The 24013-nt window shown below is 48.9% G+C and overlaps 2 protein-coding genes across 2 annotated transcripts; both read left to right on the top strand.

The window, feature by feature from the left end:
* The first annotated feature begins 1851 nt into the window (after nt 1-1851).
* On the top strand, nt 1852-22897 carry LOC146355904 (uncharacterized). The gene is given in 9 exon segments (XM_084831153.1): nt 1852-1929; nt 3096-3614; nt 4081-4207; nt 5592-5662; nt 6015-6141; nt 8521-9558; nt 20993-21475; nt 21478-21582; nt 21585-22897. Coding segments are annotated over 8 exon segments (2619 nt in total). The 5' UTR covers nt 1852-1929; nt 3096-3200; the 3' UTR covers nt 21839-22897.
* LOC146355905 (zinc finger protein 174-like) lies at nt 17810-19193 on the top strand. The gene is made up of 3 exons (XM_084831123.1): nt 17810-18303; nt 18480-18606; nt 19032-19193. The coding sequence occupies exons 1-3, from the start codon at nt 17890-17892 to the stop codon at nt 19037-19039; spliced, it is 549 nt and encodes a 182-aa protein (XP_084687249.1). The 5' UTR covers nt 17810-17889; the 3' UTR covers nt 19040-19193.
* Nucleotides 22898-24013: the final 1116 nt, after the last annotated feature.

Genomic DNA, 24013 nt, shown 5'->3' with positions numbered 1-24013 from the left:
ACCAGGAGGGATCACTGTATTGGTCTGTTGCAGCAAAAGCAACATAAAGTTCGACTGAACTTCAGTTTATTTGTCCTCATCATGTCTATTCTCATGGCCAGGCACTGACTGAGTACATCCACTTCCCCTCCTGGATCAGATGAGAATGAGAGATAGAGCTATGTGTCATCTGCATACTGAAGACACCGCACTCTGAATCTCCTAATGACCTCACTCAGCGGTTTCAGTGTAGATGTTGAGTAGCATTTGGGACAAGATGGATCCTTGTTGGGCCCCAAAGCATGCCAAGGAGTTTAGCAGACTCCCCCACCTCCCCAGCACCACTTTCTGTAAATGGCCATCCAAATATGAATGGAACTATTGCAAAGCTGGACCACCCACATGCAACTCAGACCATCTATCCTGAAGAATGTCATGGTTGATATTGTAAGCCACTGCAAGGTCCAGGAGAATCAACTGAGTTGCACCCCTCTTGCCTCTCTCCCAGCAAAGCTCATTCCATAGGGTGACCACTGCATTTTCTGGGCCGAACCCAGGCCAAAACCCTGACTGAAGGTGGATCTAGAAAATTTCATCCGAGCGATAGGATTTGATGTGCCCCCACCCTCTCAAGCACCTTGCCCGGGAAAGGGATGTTAGCTACTGGCCTATAATTATTCAGATCTGCTGGATCCAAGGATGTTTATTTCAGAAGTGGTCTCACCACTCTGACTAGTAGGGAAGAACTGATAACCTCTCAAAATGAGCCAGTCAAAATGAGCCACAAAGAGCAAGGGCGCTTGGGCTAACTTAAACAAGCACCTTGTCCACATCCTTGGATGATAAAAACTGAAAGTCCTCTGACAATAGACAGTGCCCTGGATAACTTCAGGGATTGAACTTCCTAAACTGTGAGGTCTAAGGGCAGAATCCAATGCTGCCCATCCACTAGTGGAGCTGACTGCTGATTCTGGTTCACACACGATCAGTCCCACCAATTCTGTTGCACACGTGGACGAGCAATTTAGCGTTTCCAAGGGTAAGTCCCAAAGCAAGTGGAAATGTTCGTTTCGGGAAGGGGGCTGGTCGTTCGGTCTGATCTGCTGATCTGCCCCCTTCCAGAAATGAGTGTTTCCTCTCATTTTGGGTTGACCCCAGAAGGGCTAAATCACCAGTAGCAGCCACGTATGGAACAAAATTGGCAGGGCTGGCCATGTGCACAAGGGCAGCATTGGATTCTGCCCCTGGTCATGTAGAAATTAGAAAATGCAGCATACCAACAGTGAACTGATTTTTTTCTTCCTCTCATATTGTGGTCCAGTTATATTCCAGACTACTGTCAGGAGCCAGTTTTCCGGAGCACATTGCTGCTATATTTTTAAGTTACACTGGCTCCTGGTATGTTTCCATGCCAAATTCAAAATGCTGGTTTTGATCTTTGGATCATTACCAGCCTCAACCAATATTATGTGAAGGACCATGGGTCTCCCTGTGATCAAGCCCACCTGTTTAAAATCTGTCGGGAGGGTTCCCCTTTACATTCTGCCACGGTCTGAGGTTTGTTTCACTGGTACAACCGACAGGACCTTCTCTGTGCTGGCAACAAAGCTCTGAAACCGTCTCCCACGGGAGATGTGCCTGGTCTCCCCGCATTCCACCTCCTGAGAAATGGTGAAGAGCATCCTTCTTCACCAGCCTTGCAAAGATAACTGAAACTCTGGTTTTATCCTCTGGAATCTATATATTTGCCCTCCTCACAAATCCGGCAGAGCAGCAGCGCGAGGACGCCGCCGCTCGGGCTGCGGGGGCAGGTCAGCGCCCCCGAGGGGGAGGGGGCGCGGGGCGGGGCGGGTCCGCCCAGGAAGCGCCCCCGGCCCTTCCTGCCCCGCCTCCGACTCCGGAGGAAGGCGGCGTCGGCGCCTGCTGGTGGGGTCGGGCGCGGCCCGCCTTGTGCGTTGGGTGACGGGGGCCCCTGGGCTGCGGGGGGGGCCTGGGCTGCGGGGGGTCCCTGGGCCGCGGGGGGCAGACCCTCGGGGAGAGGCGCAACTCAGCGCCGCGGTGCCGGGGCCTGATCCCGCGGGAGCGGCCCGGCCGGCGAGAGCGGCCGCCGCCGGCGGGCGGGCGGGGGCCGCTCCAGGGCGGCCTCGCAGGGGCAGCGGATTCGGCGGCGCGGCGCGGCGAGCAGCTCTTCCCTTGCTTCGCGACGGCGGGCGTGCGCCTGCTGCGGCGCGGCGCGGCGCGGCGGGCGCTGCGGCGGAGCTGCCGAGGCAGCGGGAGGCCCTGGGCCCGCCCGGCGGGGGGAGGCGCCCTCGAGCGGGCGGGGCGGGCTGGTAACCGAACGAGCGAGGAGGGGAGGGGGCGATCGGAGGATGGCGAGGAGCCTCGGGAGCCCGCGGGGGCAGGGGGCAGCCGGCGAGCCCCAGCTCCGCGGGCGCAGCGCCGCTGGCCCCCTCGCAGGCAGGGGGCCGCCCCGCGAGGACTTCCGCCCCGTCCCAGCGGGCATCTCCGGCTGCGGCCGCGAGGAATGGAGCCTCCGCCTCCCGGGGCAACGGGCCTCGCCAAACCGGGGCGAAACGTTGCGGGTCTCACGAGCGATTTCGTGTCGCACAAACGCGCCGGCCGTGTAAACTCCGATGCCGAATCGGCGAAGATCTCTTGAAACGGCCGACAGGCGAAACGTAAAGCGCCGTTAAGGCGGTTGGATCTACGGGATAAGGGAAGGTGGCAGCCGCAGAAGGCGTCAGGGAGAGGGTGTGTAGCTGGGCGCTTTGGATGAGGCCTCGTGGGAAGGCCAAGAGGGGGGCTGTACTTTTCTGGGGACGAGCGGTTAGAGATGGACCCGTGTGGGGGGAGCGGAGCGGAGCGGAGGGGACGGGACGGGACATCTTCTGACTCTCGTGCAAGGGAAAGACTTTGACCTCTTGCTGTCAGATGAAGGATCCTCCCCAGCTCCCGTTTCTCTTTGAATCCTGGCACTCGCCTGCCTTTCCTTCTGGGACAAGGCCTGCTACTAGCTGGAGTCCCGCACATTTCATCTTGCGCTGACAGCATAGCGATTCTTGGTCCGTTCCTGCCGTAATAATTCTTTACCGGAACCGTGTCTTCTCTTTACACAGCCTTAGTAGCACCGGCTCATAGGCAATCCTTGCCCAGATACCGAAGAGGAAAGAGTTTCTTGTGACCCCCGTGGAGCACAGGCTTCCTTGGAACACAGAGCAGAGATGGCGGAGCAAGACTCAGCCGGCCCCGAAACAAAAGGAGACGTTGATGCTGTTCAGACCGGGAGCAGTGGAGAATTCTGGGAGAGAACGGTGCAGAAGGAGCCGGGCGAGGACACGGTCTGCTCAGACGTGCAGCTCCAGCGTTTCAGGCAGTTCTGCTACCAGGAGGCTGAGGGCCCCCGAGAGGTCTGCAGCCAACTCCACGAGCTTTCCCGTCAGTGGCTGAAGCCAGAGCGACACACGAAATCCCAAATCCTGGACCTGGTGATCCTGGAGCAGTTCCTGACCATCCTGCCAGCGGAGATGGCGAGCTGGGTGAGCGAATGTGGCGTGGAGACCAGTTCCCAGGCGGTGGCCCTGGCAGAAGGCTTCCTCCTGAGCCAGGCAGAGGACAGGAAGCCGGAAGAGCAGCAGGTGAGAGCATTTCATCAGGGGGTCAGGACTGTAACGGGGGGAGAACCTGAAATTGCCCTACCCGGTCTGGAAATCAGCTGAGGAGAGATGTCCTAGAATCATAGAAGAGTAGGGTTGGAAGGGGCCTACAAGGCCATCGAGTCCAACCCCTGCTCAGTGCAGGAATCCAAGTCAAAGCATCCCTGACAGGTGGCTGTCCAGTCTCGTCTTGAATGCCTCCAGTGTGGGAGAGCCCACCACCTCCCTAGGTAAATGGTTCCATTGTCGTATTGCTCTAACAGTCAGGAAGTTGTTCCTGATGTTCAGCCAGAATCTGGCTTCCTGTAATTTGAGCCCATTATTCCGTGTCCTGCACTCTGGGATGATCGAGAAGGTGTCCCATACTTTGCCTCCATCGTTGTTGCCTCTTGTTCCTTTTCTAACCTTTCTGCTTGTTCCATGTCTTGGATCCTCATTGTTGTTTCAGGGAAAGAATTTCCTTGCAGAGGTGAGGCCTGATTTCCCGGCAGCAGAGGGGGCTTCTTCAGACACCAGACAGAGCCCCCCACAAAGGGCGATCCAGCAGGAGGGTGAGGCTCATGCCACCTTGAAGGGTAAGGATGGCTTTTGGGGTGGCTGTATTTCAACCTGGTCTCACTCTTTGGAGTATGGAAGAGATCCTTGGCTGCTTTCACATTCCCCCATGTTTTGTGGGGGAAGACGCTAGTCTCCAAACTTTTCCATCGTTCAGAACTGTGCTTAATTTTCCACACTTGGACAATTTATACATGGAAACGAACAGTTTGATGTGAGGCCTGGAGCCCAAATAGGAAAATACGTATTTTTACCGAACTGAACTCCCAAAATGCAAATTAAAGATAAGACATTTGGTAACACCCCAGCGTACTTAGAGTTGCATCACTGCCCCTGCAATTCTATGCATTTGACTGGGAAGTCAGTCCTATTGGGTGAGTTCAGACGACACGCTAACCCGCCCTGATTGGCAAGCTGCGCAATGTGGGTTGTTCCATGAACATTCCAAAGTTTGTGGCTCGTGCTCCCGACAGACGGCCAGGGATACAACCCGCCCTGCGCCGTGTGCTTCCCCTTCCTTCCTCCACGGTCCTCCAGCTGGCTCTGCCTGGCATCCAGGGGTACTTGGCAACACAACCCAACTTCTCTGCTGCAAAGTCCTGTGTCCCGGCTCCGGCTCGTGGTCAGAGCCCTTTGCTGTTTGTTGTTTTTATCCGCAAAACGGGGGATTTTTTGCATTTTCCCAGCCCTGTGGAATGTGAGCAAATGTGCCCTTTATTGCTTCATGTATGAATTTCTTTACTTGCACAACTGCAGCTATCCAAAATACAGAGACTTGCCTTGGCTGCTTCCTCGTGTGTTTGAACTGTCAAACATGCAAGGTAACAGGCATGCCTAGACTGTAAAGTGTCTGGTTTGGCGGCCTTTGACACTTGATAGGTGGGGAAACGAGGTGGTGATCATGGGAAGAGGTGAAATGGGAAGAGTCTGCTTTCCCTCTTTGGCCAGCAGAAGGAAAAAACTTGCACTTCAGGGAGAAGTTTGTTGTTGTTCTGGACCCAGCCTGGAAGTCCGAACTTTGGGTGGGGTGTGCTCTCGTCTGTTGTTTTGTGTTATGTGAATTGTTATTTGTGTAAAATTCTTAGATGTGTACTGTTGTTGTTGATAATTAAGAAATTAAAATAATCTATGTTGATTGTCCCTGGATAAGGCCTTTTCTGTGAGTCTCTTTAGAGACCCTGGAGGAAGTGTTACCTTCACCCTTGTGAACCCTTTGGTCTCACCCCTCGCTGAATCGGCAACACCGCTTTCCTAGAAAAGTGCACGGCTGAATGTGGGTTAGGGTGTTGTGTGAACAGCCCAATTGTGTTCCAAGGGGCTGACTTCCCAGGAGTTTAGGACTGAGTTCTCAGTGTCTGAGACAGACATAGGCTATTCGCTTCCTCCCATCTTTGCCTTCCTCAGGTGCTGGAATGACGTCCGTACCACGTACTCCGCCATCTTTCTTTCTTCGTGATGGAGTGGAACTGGATCAGGTAGGCAGAAGGATCACTGGGGGGACAGGCGGGGAGCAGCCGGGGTGCCTCATCCCCTGCTCACCTCCCAGGGCCAGAATATCTCTCCTGTTTGCTTTTGGTAAAGCTAAATACGGAGAGCCCTGCTGGATCGGACCAAAGGCCTGTCTATTCCGGCATCCTGTTTCTCACAGTGGCCGGCCAGATGCCTCTTGGGAAGCCACAAGCAGGACAGGAGGGACACAGCCGTTCCTTGCTGTTTTTCCCCCAGCAAGCGGTTTTCACAGCAAGCAGGTTTCAGTCCTGCAGTATAATGCCAGCTAGCTCACTTCATGTTCTCCTTGAGAAGGAAGCATTTCCTTTTTTCATGCAGGGTCTGGTGACGTTGGAGGAGGTTGCTGTGTGTTTCACGGAGGAGGAGTGGGCACTGCTGGATCCCGGCCAGAGAGCCCTGCACAGGCAAATCACGGAGGAGAACTGGGGGATCGTGGCCTCTCTCGGTAAGGCTCCGTGTTTTCTTGTTTAATTATACTGTCTGTTTCCAAATGCAGTAATGGTGGGGAAGATAATATTACAATTTTGGGGTATTTTGAGGTTGCCTTTCAGGGCACAGCCCTCAGAAGGTGATGTGCACAAAGAAAATAAGATGCGTTGAATCAGGGGTCTCCAGCCTTTATGGACCTGTGGGCAGATTTGCAGACTTCAGAAACTGCTGCGGACACCACCACAAAATGGCTACCACGGGGGATGTGGCTACTCACATCATGCCTGCCAGGGGGCCTTGCTTGTCAAAAGAGGTGTTGGGGGCGATAAATAGCCAGGCTAAAGACTGGGAGGGCGGGGAAAACGGCAAGGCAAGGGGCAGAGGGGGGAGAAAGAACAAGGCTAGAGGCGGGGAGTGGAGAGAGAGAGAGAGAGCAAAGAGGAAAGTGTGTGGGCGGATGAAGATTGGGTGGAGCCAGGAAGAAATGCTTTCCATCTCTTCCTGCCCTCTGAACAGCGGATGAGCGGCAGGTTCAGGAAAGGGAAGGAGAACCTGGCACGCTAATGTTTTTCAAGTTTTTAATTAATATTAACATTTTGAAGGGGCCAGGGAGTGACGAGCTTCACAGATTCTGTCTTGGCGAACACCGCGTTGAATCATATTAAAATAGTCAAAAGACTGAAGAGTATTTTGAGGCAGCAGCTGAAACTCGCAGGCCTCAAACATAAGCAGCTCGGAGTCTCAAAACCCAGCAGCAGCGCAACACTGCTCAGAGAAAGGCAGTCCAGAACAGGCACGTTCTCAGGGCAGAGTTGAAGGTCTGCCATACAAGGGCCACATGGAGTTCCATGACGTATTTCAGCCCTTCCAGATCCCTTCTTCCAGTCTGCCAGGACTTGTTTGTTTTCGTTTACTGAAACACTTATTGTCCTGCCTTTCCATTTCGCAGGAGTCCATGGGGGCTTGGCGAAAGACAAGACGGCTTCTGCCACCAGGTCCCCTGGGATGCCAGCAGGAGGACTGAGGGTGGGTGGGGGACGATCAGGCAAACAATCCATGCAGCGTGGGTTGCCTGCCTGCCTGCCTGGTGGGTGCACTAACCACGCAGGCTGGGTTGTTCACAAAATAACCCACCCTGCATGGCTAGTCAGTCATCACGGACTAGCATGATGTGTGAACAGCCCTGCGCGGACCCCCAGATTACATCGCCCTTAGCTGGGGTAGAGGGATGGGAAGGAGACCATCCCATCCAGAAGTCGGGTGGAATTCTGCGAGAGCAGCTAGGCCAGGAACCCAAGGTGGCTCCAGTAGGCTGGGCCCAGGATGGAGCTGGTGCAAAAGCGATGGATGGCACAGCTCCAGTAAGCTGGTACACTGAGTGCACAGGCCTCTGGATTTTCCTCCGCTGCCCACAAAGCCTTCAAGGGCACAAACGGTGCCGGTGATATTACAAAGCCACCAAGGAGTTCCAGGAAGACTCGCAGGAGGTGACTGGAGCTGCTCCGGGCTGAAAACCGTGAGGCTTGGAGAACTCCTCGCCTGAGCCACCTCAGATGCCGAAGTGGGTGATTTGGGGTGGTGCTGATTAAACGAGGAAATGAGCCAGCAGCTGTTCAAGACTGCATCTTCCCTGACGGGTTTGGGAATTCCTGGCCTAGCACCTGAGCTGGTCGTTTCCTCGTCTCAGGGAGGTCATTTCCGGGCTGGCCTATGCCTGTATGATTAGATGTGTGTTTGCCCATCCCAAAGCTTTCTTGAGTATGTGCAGTTTTGATTAGCTTGCCAGTGCCAGATCTGACCTTGTGGAAGTGAACTATTGGGCGATTAGGTAAGATGACTTTGCCGTCTTCTCCTGCCTTGGCACAGGCAACGCTTTGTTAAGGTGTCCATATCCATGGCTGCCAAATTCCAGCGCTACCACCCTACTGACGAGCAGCCTGATAACAAGCCTGTGAGGCTGACTATTCATTTATCCATTACATTTCTGTCCCACCGTTCTTCAGTAATGGAAGTCAAGGTGGCTACATGCGGTTCCCAGGCGATCTCCCCTCCGAGCGCTGACCAGACCCAGACCTGCTTAGCTTCAGCAAGGTGGCTGCCCCGTGTGCCTTCTGACCGTGCCTTGGCTGAGGGAGAGTAGCTGGCCCAGGAACACACTGTCCATTTCATTTCTCAGCTGAGAAAGCTGAGCCAGGGTCTCCGTGATCCCATTCAAATCGTTGTACCTTATCAACAGTCAGTAAATGACAGTCAACAGAGGCAGTGAAACGTATACTAAGTGCATCCTGTATAAGTCTTTTGAGCCCTTTTATCAGAATCATTAATGGAGAGCGCTCAGTGATTTGAAGTTTGATGGCTAACTCAGGCTTTCACCAATTTCTTCTCTTTATTCCAGAAGATGACAGGTGGGAAGTGGAGAATATGAGAGAACCATGTGGGATGTCACTGGAAAAAGAAAGACCGAAAACCAGCAAATGGCAGAGAAGGAAAACTGAACCGAATCAGAATAGGCGGAAGAATTCCTTTGCTTCTCAGGGCAATGGCTCCCATGACATCACAATCCAGGAAGAAATACCTGAGAGACAGGGAGAAACGCTGTGCCATATGCGTAGGAAAGCTTTCCATTCCGAATCAAACAACAAAGCTCATTGCAAAACGTACACATTGAAGAAACCACATCAGTGCCTGGAGTGTGAAAAAAGCTTTAGAAAGAAGGTAAATCTCACTTGCCATCAAAGAACTCACACAGGGGAGAAACCGTATCATTGTTGGGAGTGTGGGAAGAGTTTCAGTGTTAAGGGAAATCTTACATGTCATCAAAGAATTCACACAGGGGAGAAACCATATCATTGCTTGGAATGTGGAAAGAGCTACAGGCAGAAGAAACATCTCACTTCTCATCAAAGAACTCACACTGGGGAGAAACCATATAAATGTCTGGAAAGTGAAAAGAGCTTCAGTGTGAAGCAGTATTTCAATTCTCATCAAAGCACACACACAGCAGAGAAACCATATAAATGTTTTGAGTGCGAAAAGAGCTTCAGTGAGAAGCGTGCACTTACTGCACATCAAAGAATTCACACCGGGGAGAAACCATATAATTGTTTAGAGTGTGGAAAGAGCTTCCGTCATAAAGTAAGTCTTACTTGTCATCAAAGAACTCACACAGGGGAGAAGCCATATAAATGCCTGGCATGTGGAAAAAGTTTCCGTCAGATGGCAGCTCTCATTCCTCATCAAAGAACTCACACAGGGGAGAAACCATATAAATGCCTGGCATGTGGAAAAAGCTTCCGTCAGAAGACAACTCTCACTTCTCACCAAAGAACTCACACAGGGGAGAAACCATATCAGTGCTTGGAGTGTGAAAAGAGGTTTAGTCAGAAGATACATCTCACTCTGCATCAAAGAACTCACACAAAGGAGAAACTGTATCATTGTTTGGACACTGGAAAGAGCTTCAGTAATAAAAAAAAACACCATTTCACTTCTCATCAAAAAACTCACACGGGAGAAACTATATCAGTGCTTGGAGTGTGGAAAGAGCTTCAGTCAGAAGGGAACTCTCCTAAGAATAGCCCTGCTGGATCAGACCAAGGGCCCACCTAAACCAGCATTCCGCTCACGCTGTGGCCAACCAGCTGTCAACCAGGAACCCACAAATAGAACACGTGTGCAAGAGCACCCTACCACTCATGTTCCCCAGCAACTGGTGTACATAAGCTTACTGCCTCTGGCACTGGAGGTGGTACATAGCCATCAAGACTAGTAGCCATTGATAGCCTTTTCCTCCAGGAGTTTATTCCAGCCCTCTTTTAAAGCCATTGAAATTGGTGGCCGTCACTACATCCTTTGGTAGCGAATCCCATCGCTTGACTCTGTGCTTGGTGAAGAAGTCCTTCCTTTGATCTGTCCTGAATCCCCCACCAATCACCTTCATGGGATGACCCCAGTGGGTTCTAGTATATTGAGAGAGGGAGACAAATGTCTCCCTATCCATATTCTCCACACTATGCATAACTTAAGGAAGTTCAGAATTGCTTACAACTGACACATGTATCCTTTTTACTCCAATTTTTGTTAAGGCAGATGATACTCTTTTGTAAAAGTTTGGTGAAAACTACAATGCATTTTATTCTGGCCGACTGAGGAAGGGTGCCTTTCATGGGTTTGGTGAGGTTCTTCGCAGTGGATCAAACGTTATTTTCCTGCCCCATTAAAACCTGTGGCAGCAACTGCTGTCAAAGGTGTCATGCATGCTCCGTATTGTTCTAAAGCTAGAACGGTGCCAGCACTCCAGGGTTTTTGGACAGATTCTGTGTTGTAGAGGAAATCTAGTGGAATTTATGTGCAATGCCTATTCCTTTAGGAATGAAATATGACTTCATAAGGTCACACAACACTAAACGTTACTATGTGATAGCTACTGATCCTCGCAACGAGCAGGCATGGGTCAGCTCACAGGAGATAAGGTTCAGATGCTTCGTAAGGCAATACAGGACCTTGTTTTTATCAGTTGCCTAAGTTTGGTTTGTTGAAATGGGACAATGTTTGCAAGTCTAGGCTTGTTGTGATGCACAAATTGTGGAAATAGTCTCTGCCATTTACAGTCAGGGCCAGAAATATTGGAACAAGGATAACTGTTTTGGCATTTGGCCTCTGTATACCACCACATTGAAGTTGAAAGGAAACACATCCAGATGGGAGTGAAGTCAGGACTTTCAGCTGTAATTCAAGGGGTGTGACAAAAGTGAGGCGCTAACCATTCAGGAAGTACAGCCAGTGGCATACACACACCCCCATCGTTGGTGGCTCATAAGTAATGGAACAAACCAACATCATTTCAGACTTAAGGATTGCCTTTAATACCTGGATGAAAATTCTTTGCCGTCAATGACTGCCTGAAGTCTGGAACCCAAATGCTGAGTTTCCTCCCTCGAGATGCTTTGCCAGGCCTTTACTGCACTGCTGCTTTTTTGTGGGTCTTTCTGCCTTCAGTCTTGTCTTCAGTAAGTAAAAAGCATGCTCTATTGGGCTGGATCAGATGACTGACTTGGCCATTGAAGAACATCCCACTTTGCCTTGAGAAACTCTTGGGTAGCTTTTGCTGTACGTTTTGGGTCATTCTCCATCTGCAATATGAAGTGGCGTCCTGTCAGTTTGGCAGCATTCGGCTGAATCTGAGCAGAAAGTATAACCCTAGACACTTCAGAATTCATCGTGCTGTTTTTATCAGCAGTCAGGTCATCAATAAACACCAGTGATCCGGTTCCATTGGCAGCCATACATGCCCATGCCATAACACTGCTTCCACCATGTTTGACAGATGATGTGGTATGCTTTGGATCATGAGCTGTTCTTTTCCTTCTCCATACTTTTCCCATCATTCTGGTTTCATCAGTCCAAAGAATCTTATTCCAGAACTGGGCAGGCTTTTTTAGGTGTTTGCTGGCAAAGGCTAATCTGGCCTGTCGGTTCTTGAGTGTTACCAGTGGTTTGCACCTTGTTGTGAAGCCTCTGTATTTACATTCATAAAGCCGTCTCCTGACTGTAGATGTTGACAATGACATGTCTACCTCCACAAGAGCGTTCTTGACCTGGTTAGGCACTGGTTAGGCCTCATCTGGAGTACTGTGTCCAGTTCTGGGCACCACACTTTAAGAAGGATGCAGACAAACTGGAGAGGGTTCAGAGGAGGGCAACAAAGATGATCAGAGGACTGGAAACAAAGCCCTATGAAGAGAGACTGAAAGAACTGGGCATGTTTAGCCTTGAGAAGAGAAGACTTGAGGGGAGATATGATAGCACTCTTCGCAAGTACTTGAAAGGTTGTCACAGAGAAGAAGGCCAGAATCTCTTCTTGATCATCCCAGAGTGCAGGACACGGAATAATGGGCTCAGGTTACAGGAAGCCAGATTCTGGCTGAACATCAGGAAAAACTTCCTGACTGTTAGAGCAATACGACAATGGAACCAATTACCTGGGGAGGTGGTGGGCTCTCCCACACTGGAGGCATTCAAGACGAGGCTGGACAGCCACCTGTCAGGGATGCTCTGACTTGGATTCCTGCATTGAGCAGGGGGTTGGACTCGATGGCCTTGTAGGCCTCTTCCAACCCTACTATGATTCTATGACCTGGCTAGCTGTTGTGAAAGGGTTCCTCTTCCCCATGAGCAGAATTCTGCGGTCATCCACTTCAGTTGTCTTCCATGGTCTTCCGGGCCTTTTGCAGTTGCTGAGCTTGCCAGTTAATTCCTTCTTTTTCAGGATGTTCCAAACTGTTGTGTTGGCCACTCCCACTGTTTTTGCTCTCTCTCTGATGGGTTTATTTTGTTTCCTCGGCCTAATGATGGCCTCCTTCACTCGCATGGACACCTCTTTGGACCTCATGTTGGGAGTTCCAGTGAACAGCTACCAAATGCAAATGTAACACTCAGAACCACCTCCAGGCCTTTCATCTGCTTGATTGGTCATGGGGCACCCAGGAAACAGGCCACCCCTGGCCATGCAGCTGCTCGTCAGCCATTTGTTTCATTACTTATGCGCCACCAACGATGGGTGTGTGTGTATGCCACTGGGAGCTCAACCTCGGACAGGGGTAAAGGTGGCATTCTGATGGCCAGGGAGGTGAGGAGACTGGAGAGACCAGGGTACGAGCTATCCCAAGGTCTCCCCGGGCTCCTTCCCCCCTCCTCTGAAGCGCCCTAGCTAGATGGGCAAAAAAGCCAGTCGAGCAAAAAGGCAGAGCGGGAAGACGGGAGGCAACAATTACCTCTGCTGCTCCTCCCGCTCTGTACTGGATGCTTCTACGCCTCCACATTTGGAGGCTTATGAGCATCGAGGCCGTAAACAATAGGATTGTGCCCCAAGTGTATTTGCCAGCGGTTTCATAGCAATAGCAAATAATCAGGGAGAGGGGGCATCCCGGCTGAAGGTTTAAAGGCAGTGGCCAGGGTCTGCCCTAGGATAAATAGGGCCCTGGGCGAGGAGTGCCTTTGGTGCCCCCCTCCCCCCCATGGTCAGCTTTGCAGGGCTACCCAGAGGGTTTATTGGGCCTGGTGCAGGTGTGATTTTGGAGCCCCTGCTGCTGCCCCCTACAAGGTCTATGCATAAGAACAAAAGAGCCCTGCTGGATCAGAGCCAGGGTCCATCTAGTCCAGCATTCTGTTCACACAGTGGCCAACCAGCTGCCCACGGGAAACCCACAAGCAGGACTTGAGCGCAACAGCACCCTCCCACCCATGTTCCCCACCAACTAGTGTTGCATAGGCTCGCTACCTCTGGGACTGGAGGTAGCCCATAGCCATCAAGACTAGTAGGCATTGATGGTCTTTTCCTCTAGGAATTTGTCCAACCCCCTTTTAAAGCCATCCAAGTTGGTGGCCGTTACATCCCATGCTAGCGAGTTCCATAGTTTAATTGGGGAACTAACTGGGGAAGCCCAGGTAGTTGCAGAGACCAGGAGTGCCATTTGGTTTGGCAGCTACAGCTCTATCTGGGGAGAATGGGCCTTGGCTTGGTTATGCATGCACTAGTGATGTCAAAGCTGGACTACTGTAATGCACTGTGCGAGGGCGGCCTTTGAAGATGGTCCAGAAACTTCAGCTGGTGCAGCATGCGGCCTCCCGAGTTTTGATCGGGGGTAAGATTATCGGATCACGTAATGCCTATATTGCATGAGCTGCACTGGTTACCAGTGTGTTTCTGAGCCCAATTTAAAGTGCTCGTTTGGGGACCAATTTACTTGAAGGACCACTTTCACCCATGTCAGCCTTCCCACACTTTAAGATCAGCAACAGACGCTCTTCTGTCTGACGCTGATGTTTGTTGTTTTGTGGAACGTTTGCTGCTTATTATCGCATTGGGTGTTTTTCTTATGAATGTTATTATATGCATTTTAATAATGCACGCTGCCTCAGCAGGGCACCTGCCCTGAAAGACGCCTATAAATATTTCAGATAAATAAAATGTTGTTGTTGTTCAGTCGTTCAGTCGTGTCTGACTCTTCGTGACTCCATGGACCATAGCACGCCAGGCCTTCCTGTCCTGCGCTCTCTCCCGGAGCGTGCTCAAGTTCATATTCATTGCATCCGTGATGCTATCTAGCCATCTCATCCTCTGCCGTCCCCTTCTCCTTTTGCCTTCAGTCTTTCCCAGCATCAGGGTCTTTTCCAGGGAGTTTTCTCTTCGCATTAGGTGGCCAAAATATTGGAGCTTCAGTTTCATTATCTGTCCTTCCAATGAGCACTCAGGGTGGATTTCCTTTAGGATGGACTGATTTGACCTCCTTGCAGTCCAGGGGACTCGTAAGAGTCTTCTCCAGCACCACAGTTCGAAAGCATCAATTCTTCGGCGCTCAGATAAATAAAATACTATGATGTAATTCAAGAAATGGGAGATTTCGTTAATGTTTATGCACACACACACAAAGAAATTAACCCCCCACACACAAAACTTAAAAGTCCACCCTCCTGACTAATTCACCGCTTTGAAGAACTGAAGGGAAAATAGAGAGGGAGAATGTGGCAGCTTCCCTGACCAGGAAGAATATATTAAATTTCTAGGTCATAATAATACATTTGTCATTATCTGTATTTCCGCTCAATTCTGCTATTGTACTTTGGGAGAGTCAGGAGAGGGCTTGGAAAGGTGCCTGTTGTGGGGAGAGAAGTGAATGGAAGAGGTTCCTTGTGTTAGGTGGCTCTGCCTGCTTAGCTTGGTGCAGATGCGGTGTGGGGTTGGGGGGTTGGAGCAGGAGCTGGGAGGCTACAAATCTCCCTGGGTGACCATAGGTCAGCTGCTTTCTCCCAGGCTTAACCTATTTCATGGGCTTGTTTGAGGAGAAAATGGGTGGTGTGCGTGTGAGGCATTTTAACGTTTTGGGGGAGATTCCAGACTGACTGAATGGAAGTTTGATTCTCTGCCCAGGAATCTAACATCGTGTTTTCTACCCAAAAGAGGGTCCCTTCTAGTTTATCTTGAAGCTTTTAATAAGAGGTGGACTCCAGATGCAGGTATTTCAAATAGGATCTACAAAGAATACTTGCAAGGGACTATGTGTGAAAAGGGTTTTTTGAGCCCAGTACCCAGCTTCTGCCTCCTCCCTGCACTGGTCTTTCTTTCCTCCCATAGCCTGGGAGATTGGGAAGCAGCCGTAAGAACCTGCCACAAGAGAGCTGCCCTCGTCTCATTTCCTCTCAGTGTCATAAAAATTCAGGTATAAGCCAATTCAAATTAGAAAGGGTCTCCCTGTCTGTCTGCAAAAGGGAAGCCAAAGCAAGTCTAAGCTTCAGATCCGATATCCCTGACGCCACCATGCCTGAAACGTTTATCTCGTTTCTGGGCAGAAGGAAAGGCCAGCTAGTTAAGTCTTTCCCTCCTTGTTTTTCAGATGATTTTGCTCGGAGTGTAGAAAACAACTAAGAACCAGCAATTCAAGGAGATTTTTAGTCCAGTGAGTGCAATCACCAATTAGGATCAGGCCTTTTAGCCCCAAGTGACAAGGTGTCAGTCAGGCTTTGCCGTCAACCGTATTGGCTCCAAAGTGGGTCCAGCTCTGACGGGGAGGCCTTGGGGGAGGCTGCTATACACCTATACTGGGGAGTAAGCACCATGGAACTGAATGGGCCTTCCTGTGAACAGATACATACACGATGGCACTGTAACTTTCTCTCATAAGCCCCTGAAGGTTCCAGTGTCCTGGGCTGAATTGTTGACGGCCCTGTGACCTCTTGAGCCTTTTGGCAAGAACAGCCTCTAGACAGTTTTACAACCAAAACGCACAAACGCACAGTTTCATTCAGCAAGAAGAGAAAATGTCCAGAGCAATTGCTGTCAGCAGCATCCGAGGGGAAGCCAAAAACCAATGTGGTGCAGTGGAAGATGTTTCCCTGGTCCTGCTTGGAGAGGAGCAGACAAAGGTTCTTGCTGCTTGGCCCCCTGAGGGTTTAAGGGGCTAAAGTTGACACCAAGAGAAGAAGGGGATTTGGGGAGGGAGGAAGGGAGGGGCCATGTCCCCCACAGGAAATGCACTTCCCCCAGAGGAAAGGGGACTTGGAGCCCCCCCACCCGCCTTGCACAATGGGGTGAACCGGAGTCCCTGGGCTGCAGGAGGAGGGAGGTGAGGGTGGGAAGACCCCAGTGGGGAAAATGCCCACATTCAACCTTCAGCATGTCAGAGGCAGATCTGATTTTGCATCATGGAGGGGAGTTGGGCCCTCCCCCCATTTCTCCCCATAGGGAGGCGACCTGTGCTGCTGATCCACTTGGGATTCCCCCCACAATGTCGGGGAACTTCACTCCTCGTTCAGCAGACCAGGAGGACCCTTTGATTTGGCAGATGGCGGGGGGGGAGAGGCAGAAGATTTAGAGATGAACTGCAACGCTGAGTCAAATTTATCAAACTGATCCACTGATTAAACTGCTCTGCATTACTTAAAATCCTTCCCCCATTAATCGGGCACTGCCCTCCACACATATGGGTCCCCGATGCCATTCTGCATGGGGCTGAGACGCTCCCCTCCTTCTCTACTCGATTGGCCAGCCTGACAAAGGACAACAAAGGTGGGCGGATGGAGGCGAGGCAGCTGATTTGGGGAGCCCTGAAAAGGGAGAGTTTTAAAAAGTTCTTTAATTGATTACTATTTAATTGATTACTATTTAATTGATTACTATTGATTACATTTCACTGCTGGGGGAGCAGTGCATGTGGAAGTTTTTTCTAAAGGCAGCAAAAGATCTTGCGCCAACCCTGTGATGCAGGCCAGCAGAGAGAGGCATTTGGAGAGGCTGATGATGAATGAATGAATGAATGAATGAATAAGGAGGGAGGGGAGAAATAAAAGAGAATTTTAAAAAGGTGTTAAAAATCATGACCAGAAAAAAAGCCAATGTCAACAGAGCACAAGCAGGAAATCCCAGTTTCTGTGGGGCACAAAGCTTCTGGTCTCCTCAAAAGCAGGAGGCTGCCCTCTGAGAACTTCTGTTCTGTTCCAGTGAGGCAGATCATAGCTTTGATCATAAGGAATGGCACCTCCATTTGCTGAGGCAGTATACCTCACAAAATCAGGGAGAAATGTTATGGGGCTTTATACATATTTAATGTAAAACACAGCTTTTCTAAAGTAAAGCGCAATGTTTGTGCTCATTAGAATTTCAAGCTTCTATGCATGTGGATTTGGTTGATTAATAAATTGACCTTTGAAGATCAGCTGACTAATCAACAAAGATTTCTTTAAATGACTGTCAGCTTTAATTTAAACCACGTATAAGGAAGTTTAGTGTAAGAGAAGCTAAAGAAGAACATGGCGGCAGCAGAAGGCATCACAAAGGGGGTGTGTGGCAGGGGGCTTGGATGAAGAATGGATCAGTCCTGGAGGGAAGATCAAGAGAGCGAATGTACTTTTAGAATCTAGAGGGACGAATGGGTGGAGATGGACTGTGTGGTGGGAGGAGAGGGGAGGAGACATCTTCTGACTCTCAAGCAAGGGAAGGACTTTGGTCTGTGGCTCTCAGGTGAAGGATCCTCCCCAGCTCTCTAGTTCTCCTGCAGTCTTGGCATTTGCCTGCCTTTCCTTCCAGGACAAGACCAGTTTACTAGCTGGAGTGCTGCACATTTCTTCTTGACCTGACAGTGGAACACTTCTTTACACTCCTTTACAGTGTAACAATTCCTGACGCCTCATAAGGAAATCTTTACCCAGAAACAAAAGAGGAAGGAGATTCTTTGGCCCCTTGGAGGCTTCCTTGCAACAGGGATCAACGATGGCCAAGCAAAACTCAGGCCACCCTAAAGGAGAAAGCGACCCTGATGCTGTTAAGACTGGGCAAAGTCAGGATTTCTGGGAACAAATGGCGCAGCAGGACTTGGGTGAGAACACGGTCACCTCAGGCGTGCAGCTCCAGCATTTCAGGCAGTTTTGCTATGAGGAGGGTGAGGGCCCCCGAGAGGTTTGCAACCAACTCCACGACCTTTCCCGTGGGTGGCTGAAGCCAGAGCGACACACGAAAAACCAAATCCTGGACCTGGTGATCCTGGAGCAGTTCCTGACCATCCTGCCCATGGAGATGGCGAGCTGGGTGAGAGAGTGTGGAGCGGAGACCAGTTCCGAGGTGGTGGCCCTGGCAGAAGGCTTCCTCCAGATCCGGGCAGAGGACAGGAAGCCAGAAGAGCAGCAGGTGAGAGCGTTTCATCCAGGGGGTCAGGAATGTGAGAGAGGGATATCCTGAAACTTCCCAACCCCTTTTGGAATTCACCTGAGGAGAGATGTCCTGTAACTCACTCCCAACATTTTTGCCTGTCTCATCCCTTTTCAAAACCTTTTCTATCTCTTGGATCTCCATTGCTGTTTCAGGTACAGAGTCTCCTTGCAGAAGTGGTCCCTGATTTCCCTGCAGCAGAGAGGGCTCCATCAGACACCAGGCAGAGCCCCCGACAAAGGGGGATCAGGCAGGAGGGTGAAGGACATCCTGCCTTGCAGGGTAAGCATTAATTTGGGGGTGGCTGTAATTTCAACCTTGCCTCACTCTCTGGAGTATCCTTGGATTGCTTTTATTCCCCTCCCACCTGAGCCTTTTGGGGAGAAGATGCTTGTCTCCATCTTTTTCCACAATTCAAAATAATATTTAAGTTTCAACTGGTGGAGATTTTATACATGGAAACCCACAATTTGATTGGTGGCTAGGAGCCAAAATGGAAAAACACACATTTTTACCCAACTGAACTCTGAAATTGCAAACTAAAGATGAGACACTTTGTAAAGCCCTGGTGTGTTTAGACTTGCATCACATCCAGTGCAATTCTGTGCATTTGACTGGGAAAACAAGTGTGTTCCAAATGGCTCACTTCCCCAGAGTTTGGGACAAATATGTGCTACTGGCTTCCCATGATCTTTTGTCTCTCGCAGGGGCTTAAATGACGCCAGCGATAAGTGCTCTGCCATCTCTGTTTCTTTGTGACAGAGTGGAGCCGGATCAGGTAGGAGGATCCCTGGGGCGACAGGCAGGGAGCAGCCTGGGTGCCTCCATTCCCTGCTCACCTCCCAGGGCCAGAATACTTCTCTCTCCTTCTGTTCCTTCTGGCAGAGCTAAGATCCTACAGAGAGCCCTGCTGGGTGGGACCAAAGGCCCCTCTAGTGCAGCATCCTGTTTCTCAGGGGGACTGACCAGCTCCATCTTGAGAAGCCCACAAGCAGGACAGGAGGACCAGTTTCTTGCTGTTGTTTCCTCAGCAACTGGTTTTCACAGCAAGCAGGTTTCAATCCTGCAGTATAATGCCAGCCAGCTCACTTTATGCTATCCTTGAGTAGGAAATGTTTTCTTTTTTCCTCCAGGGTCTGGTGACTTTTGAGGAGGTTGCTGTGTGCTTCACAGAGGAGGAGTGGGCACTGCTGGATCCTGACCAGAGAGCCCTGCACAGGCAAATCACAGAGGAGAACCGTGGGATCGTGGCCTCTCTCGGTAAGGCTCCCTTTTTTCCTGCTTAATTGTAATATCGGGTTCCAAATGCAATAATGATTAGAGAGCCAGTGTGGTGTAGTGGCGAGAGTGTTGGACTGGGAGCCGGGAGATCCGGGTTCTAGTCCCCACTTGGCCATGGAAGCTCACTGGGTGACTTTGGGCCAGTCACACACTCTCAGCCCAACCCTCACAGGGTTGTTGTTGTGAGGATAAAATGGAGAGGAGGATGATAAAGTAAGCTGCCTTGGGTTCCTTGCAAGAGGAAAAAAGGCGGGATATAAATGCAATAAATAAATAAATAAATGATGGGGAAGATAATACCATTTTTTGCGCATAACGTATATCTTTTACTTATTTAGTGTTTTGAGGCTGCTTTTTAGGGCACAGCCCTCAGAATGTAGTGTTCAAAAAGAAAATAAGATACATTTATATTAAAATCACCAAATGGTTCTACACTGTGTTAAGATAGCAGCTTAAAGACACAAGCCTCAAACAAAACAAAAAACATTTTCACAACATCCATCAAGGCAGTTCAGAATCCCAAAAACCACCAGCAGCAAAGCACTGATTAGGGAAAGGCAGCCCAGAACAGGCACATTGTCCAGGCACAGAGGAAGGCCTCCCCAGCACAGGCCATGCAAAGCTTGCTTATGTATTTCAGCACCTCCACATCCCATCTTCCAAACAACCAGGATCTGTCCATTTTATTTACTAAAACATTTCTAATTCTGGCTTAGCATTAAACAGCAATCCACAGAGGAGCTAATACTTGTGAGACATCAATACAAAATGTTAGTAAACCACAACAGAATCAAAACACTAATTGGCCATCAGTCATTAAATCATCAGGAAACACTGAGAGTTGCAACAAATACAACACAGAACTGACGCATCATAGAATCCCAGAAGCCGCAGAGGAGGTTTCTAGGGAGGCAGCCAGCACCCAATCAACGGCATTGTACCTTGCCAACCGTCAGTTGATGGCGATCCACAAACACATGGGATGAACTGCATCCCATTTCAGTCTTTTCAGTTCTTGTATCAAAATCATTAACTAAGGGTGGCCAATTATTTATGCTTCCATTGCTAACTCAGGCTTTCACCAATTTCTTCTCCTAATTTCAGAAGGCAACAGGTGCAAAGTGGAGAATCAGGCAGAAACATGTGGGATGCCACTGAAAAAAGACAGATGTAAACATAGCAAAGAGCACAGAAGGAAAAGAGAAGTAAATTGGAATAGGAAGAATTATTCCTTTGCTTCTCAGGGCAATGCCTACCATGATATCACAATCCCAGAAGAAATGCATAAAAGACAGGGAAATAATAGGTGCTATATGCGCAGGAAAGCTTTCAATTCTGAATTATACAAAAAAAACTCATTGCAACATTCAGGCATTGAAGTTACCACATAAATGCCTGGAGTGTGGGAAAAGCTTCAATGAGAAGAGAACTCTTACTTGTCATCAAAGAATTTACACAGGTGAGAAACCATATACTTGTTTGGAGTGTGAAAAGAGCTTCACTGAGAAGAAAACTCTCACTGAACATCAAAGAACTTACACAGGGGAGAAACCATACCATGGTTTGGAGTGTGAGATGAGCTTCAGTCAGCAAATAACTCTCACTTCACATCAAAGAACTCACACAGGTGAGAAACCATATAAACGTTTGGAGCATGGAAAGAGCTTCAGTCACAAAATAATTCTCACTCATCGTGAAAGAACTCATACAGGGCAGAAACCATATCATTGTTTGGAGTGTGGAAAGAGCTTCATCTGCAAGGGAAATCCTACTTCTCATCAAAGCATTCACCCAGGAGAGAAACCGTATACTTGCATAGAGTGTGGAAAGAGCTTCAGTGAGAAGAAAACTCTCACCAAACATCAAAGAACTCAGAGGAGAAACCATATAAATGTTTTGAGTGTGGAAAGAGCTTCAGTCGCAAAATAATTCTCACTCATCATGAAAGAACTTATTCAGGGGAGAAACCATATCAATGCTTTGTGGAAAGAGCTTCAGTAAAAAGGCACATTTCACTTCTCATCAAAGAACTCACACAGGAGAGAGAACATATCAGTGTTCGGAGAGCGAAAAGAGATTCAGTAAGAAGGCAAATCTCACTCAACATCAAATCATTCACATAGGGGAGAAATATCATTGTTTGGAGTGTGGAAAGAGCTTCAGTCAGAAGGGAGCTCTCAGTTCTTGTCAAAGAAATCACACAGGAGAATCTGTAAAAATGCTTGGAATGTGAACAAAATTAATTTTGATAGTACATCTCATCAAAGAAAACACAGAGGGGAAAGCCATATTTCATATTACAGTCAAGCCATATTTTATATTAGAGGACCCATGTAGGAGATACACTGTATAAATGCCAGCACAGGCGTCTATTAATGTTCTGAGGCTAAGACAACAAAGAAACTTCAATAAACTATTTTTCTCTTATATCAGTACATATTGAAATATAATGATGTGCAGAACATAAATATTCCCAGAATAAGGGCAGGATATGTTTTCTTGATTACATGCATTTCATATTCCTTCAATATTTAATTTATTCTTGTAAGAGCATTAAGAAGAAGAAGAAGAAGAAAAATACATAATCTAATACTGAATAAATAAGTGCAATTATGAAACTGAAAACAGTATGTCATTAAAGGGGGTAGGGATTGCTCCGTTAGTAAAGGCAAGTTGAAAAAAATGTTCTAGCAGTTCAAGTTTCAGAATTTATCACTTATACAACGGACATGTCTTGAACTAATCACATGAACCTTGTCATCAGTGATGTACTTCATGAAGTGTGTAATTGTGCCAAATTTCAAATGGTTATAAAAATTGGAGCAGGTTCAGCAATTTAGAAAGGGCTTACAGTTGATACATTTATCCTTTTCACTACAGTTTTCAGAAAGGCAGATGCTATGTTTTTGTCAAACTTTGGTCCAAACTACTGATGCATCGCATTCTGCCTTACCTTTCATGGTTTTGGTGAGGTTCTAAGCAGTGCATCCAAAGTTATTAAGGTTTTTCTGCCCCATTAAAGCCTATGGCAGCAAGTGCTCTCAAAGTTATGTCATTTATGCTCTGTATAATTCTAAAGCTAGAATGCTCCCAGCACTCCACTGTTTTCAGACACATCTGATGTAACAGATGAGATCTACTGGATTCTCTGTGCAATGCCTATTCCTTTAGTAATGAAATGTGACTTCACAGGTTTGACAACACTACATGTTACTATATGACAGCTACTGACGTGTGGAAACAAGCAGGCATGGGTCAACTCACAGGAGGATTCATCTAGCAATACAGAAAGACTCAGATGCTTTGTAAGGCAACAGAAGACATTATCCTTATCGGTTGCCTAGGCTGATATGCTGCAAAATAGATCTGCCTATTTGTCATGCCCAAGCCTCCTTTTTGGGTTTGCTGAAATAGGACATTCCTTACACTTACATTTCCTACACTTTTTGTAGTCATGAACCAATGGTGTAAATAGTCTCCGCCATTTATTTCAATAATGACAGATGTAATGGGGCGGTCTGAAATAGGGAATTAAGCTTTGGCAAGGCTGACATCTTCATGGATGCAATTCAGTCCAGCAGGACAGGTGAAGCTTTTCCCATCTTCGGGATACATCCCCTATTTGCCTGAAAGAGGGTTTGTAATTCAGCTTCATAAGTTTTTTCAACTGGTCTGGAATATGAATCCCTCAGTGTTTAATGCTAGGAGAGAGATACTAATATTGCAGGTCTTGTGCAGCTTATTTTTTTCCCTGTATCATATTGAGGCTGAGAATGCTTGAACCCCATAGTCCTCTATGTAATTTGCAAAGCTCTAGTCAGCTCCATTCGGAGTTTGTTGAGGTCAAAGCAACATCATCAGCCTACAGATTTATGGTACATTCTCCTTGCTGTATCTGAATTGCTTCAAATAGTGGATCCTGTTGAGTAGGGCGATCCTATTGCCCTTTGACCCCATCTTGGGGGCCATAGGATACTGTGGATTCCCAGATCTGTGGGTGGGGACAGTGCTCTGACCTTGGAGGACTGAATCAGTGCTCCGCCCCTTGCCCCTCCCCGCCAGCACAGAAAGAACCGCGTCAGGTGCGTCTCCAAGGTCAGGCACTCAACCTCAGAGAGGAGGTAAAGGGGGTGTTCTGGTGGGTGGGGAGGAGAGGAGGCTGGAGAGGCTGGCATCTGAGGTCTCTCCATCCTGCTTCCCTCCCTCTCTGAAGCACCCCTGCTGGACAGGTAAAAAAGCATTCCTAGCAAAACTGCAGAGCGGGAGGCTGGGGAGGTGGGCGGGGAATGACATAGGCCTCTTATCGGTCCAGCAAATTGCTTCTTTTTGATAAAGCCAAGTTTGTCTCTGTGAATGTAGTTTGGGGTCACATTATGTAGTCTTTGTGCCAGAACACTTGTGAAAATTT

This window comes from Heloderma suspectum, chromosome 2, assembly GCF_057233095.1.
Source record: "Heloderma suspectum isolate Gila_16-S chromosome 2, 16-S_ref, whole genome shotgun sequence".
In the NCBI taxonomy this organism is placed as follows: Eukaryota; Metazoa; Chordata; class Lepidosauria; order Squamata; family Helodermatidae; genus Heloderma; species Heloderma suspectum.
The sequence above is the reverse complement of the archived record's forward strand: the minus strand, read 5'-3'. Positions and strand labels throughout refer to the sequence as shown.